This window comes from Palaemon carinicauda, chromosome 2 (assembly GCF_036898095.1).
Source record: "Palaemon carinicauda isolate YSFRI2023 chromosome 2, ASM3689809v2, whole genome shotgun sequence".
NCBI classification, from domain to species: Eukaryota; Metazoa; Arthropoda; class Malacostraca; order Decapoda; family Palaemonidae; genus Palaemon; species Palaemon carinicauda.
In genome coordinates this window covers 101,721,936-101,724,435 of record NC_090726.1, presented here as the reverse complement: position 1 = coordinate 101,724,435, position 2,500 = coordinate 101,721,936, and the positions used below count along the sequence as shown (strand labels likewise).

Below are 2,500 nucleotides of genomic sequence, written 5' to 3'. Positions count from 1 at the left end.
GCTTCAAAACGAATGGGATAAAAGGACCTTAATAGAAGAAGTCTAAAGATTAGAGTTTGTAATCCTTCAATCCTTCGTGAAACGCGAGGGACATCACTGCGAAGTGTTCGTGATGTCACAACTACGCAGTCAAGTCTTCAAAAGACAGTTGGAATATTGGACCGTCAGAAGTAAATTCAATAAAGGTATAATTCTCATTGATTAATATCGGTTACGATATTTCGAAACAATTACAAATATTTGAGTTGAATATGAGATTTTGATCTCTATTGTTATTCTTTTTCTTGAAAGCTGTCTATTTCAATTTATATATATATATATATATATATATATATATATATATATATATATATATATATATATATATACTATATCTCTCTATTTTATTCAACACAGACTTCGAGATTACAAAAGGTAACAAATATTTTGAATTTTCCTTTATTTCATATCCTATAAATTCTCGTTGAAAACGATAACAAAAGAGAGAGAGAGAGAGAGAGAGAGAGAGAGAGAGAGAGAGAGAGAGAGAGAGAGAGAGAGATTTAAACGGGTCATTAAAACTTCGCGTTAGGGAATAAGTTTACATCACCTTTGACCGAACGAAAAACATTTCGCGCAGATACATCGTCTACATTTTGCAATTTATTCTCACGCCTGGATTCCCCCTTTGGCGTTCGTTAGATCAAAAGTCGTATTTTCACCCCTCTTGACAATGAGGCGAGACTCTATGACGTCATTACTGCGACGGATAAACACAAAACAAGGAAAGAAAATTCTAGTTGTAGATATATTAGCCCTTCCCATACCAGCTTCGCTTGGTGCTTCAGGATTCTTTGGAGAGACCGATGAAGGATTTATGAATCTATCAATTAACGCTGGGCCCAGGGAGGACATCCAGTGCCTTGATGCAAATAGGTTGAAAAAAGCTGATATTACAGAAGCTGAAATGGAGGTCAAGTAGAAAGCTAAAACGTAGGTGGAGTTAGGAGCGGAAGAGCCGTTGTAAGGACCCTTCAGTGAGGTATCGCTGCAAAGCCCCTCCACTGAGGTACCGCTGCTGAGTCCCTCCACTGGGGTACCGCTGCAAAGACTCTTCAGTGAGGTATCTCTGCAAAGCCCCTCCATTGAGGTATCGCTGCAAATCCCCTCCACTAAGGTACCACTGCAAAGACCCTTCAGTAAGATACTCCTGTAAAGACTGGTCACGTAGGTTACCACTGCAGAGACCCTTCAGTAAGGTACCGCTGCAAAGACCCTCCAGCGAGTTACTGCTGCAAAGACCTTCCAGTGAGTTACTGCTGCAAAGACCTTCCAGTGAGGTACCGCTGCGAAGACCCTCCAGCGAGTTACTGCTGCAAAGACCTTCCAGTGAGTTACTGCTGCAAAGACCCTCCAGTGAGTTACTGCTGCAAAGACCTTCCAGTGAGGTACCGCTGCGAAGACCCTCCCGTGAGTTACTGCTGCAAAGACCTTCCAGTGAGGTACCGCTGCGAAGACCCTCCATTGAGTTACTGCTGCAAAGAGCCTCCAGTGAGTTACTGCCGCAAAGACCTTCCAGTGAGGTACCGCTGCGAAGACCCTCCAGTGACTTGCTGCTGCAAAGCCCCTCCAGTGAGGTACCGTTGCAAAGACCCTTCAGTAAGGTCCCGCTGCAAAGACCCTTCAGTAAGGTACTCCAGCAAAGACCCTCCAGTGAGTTATTACTACAAAGACCCTCTACTGAGATGCTGCAATTTCCCTCCAGTGAGTTACTGCTGGAAAGACCCTCCATCGCGGTACCACTGCAAAGACCCTTCATTGATGTGCGACTGTAAAGACCCTCCATTAAGGTACCGCTGCAAAGACCCTCATTGAGGTACCGCTGCAAGGACCCTCCAGTGAGGTACCGCTGCAAAGACTCTTCAATAAGGTACCACTGGAAAGACTCTCCATTGAAGTACCGCTGCAAAGACCCTCCAGTGAGTTAGTGAGGCAAAGACATTCCAGTGAGGTGCTCTAATGACGCCTCCGCCCTACAAGACTGATGAAGTATTAAGATTATCAGCAAAGATTCTATTAACTTGAGGGAACTTTGAGAAAAAAACTATCGTACCACGAACTTAAGAAATATTTAACAATGCCTGCAATAATGGTTTATAAGAAGTGACATCATTTTTGGAAGAAGACTGCAACTGAGTAAAAAAGAAAATGGATGAATTAACTTAAACTCTATTGCAACTAACTCCAGCTAAACAAAGACAACTTCCACCCACTCAATCTGTCTTTCCATTCCACGGACATTCATTCAACCCTTCTCTCGAGCGACGACTTAGTTCTTGAGAATGAAATCAAAACAAAGAACTCCACTTCAACTCTGCGCAAATGCCAGCCTCGTTAGACTCGTTTCTCCAATAGGATATCGCATGAGGGTTAGCTGAGCTGAAAAGGTTGACTTTCTTTGCGAGTAAAACTCAAAAGCCAAATAATTTCAAGCGTTTAATATTTTGTAAATCTGGGTATT

At 42.8% G+C, this 2,500-nt stretch overlaps 1 protein-coding gene across 1 annotated transcript; it reads right to left on the bottom strand.

The window, feature by feature from the left end:
- Positions 1-982: 982 nt before the first annotated feature.
- Positions 983-1,771, bottom strand: LOC137618779 (probable GH family 25 lysozyme 3). Its single transcript, XM_068348977.1, has one exon. It carries the CDS (start codon positions 1,769-1,771, stop codon positions 983-985), a length of 789 nt encoding a protein of 262 aa, XP_068205078.1.
- Positions 1,772-2,500: the final 729 nt, after the last annotated feature.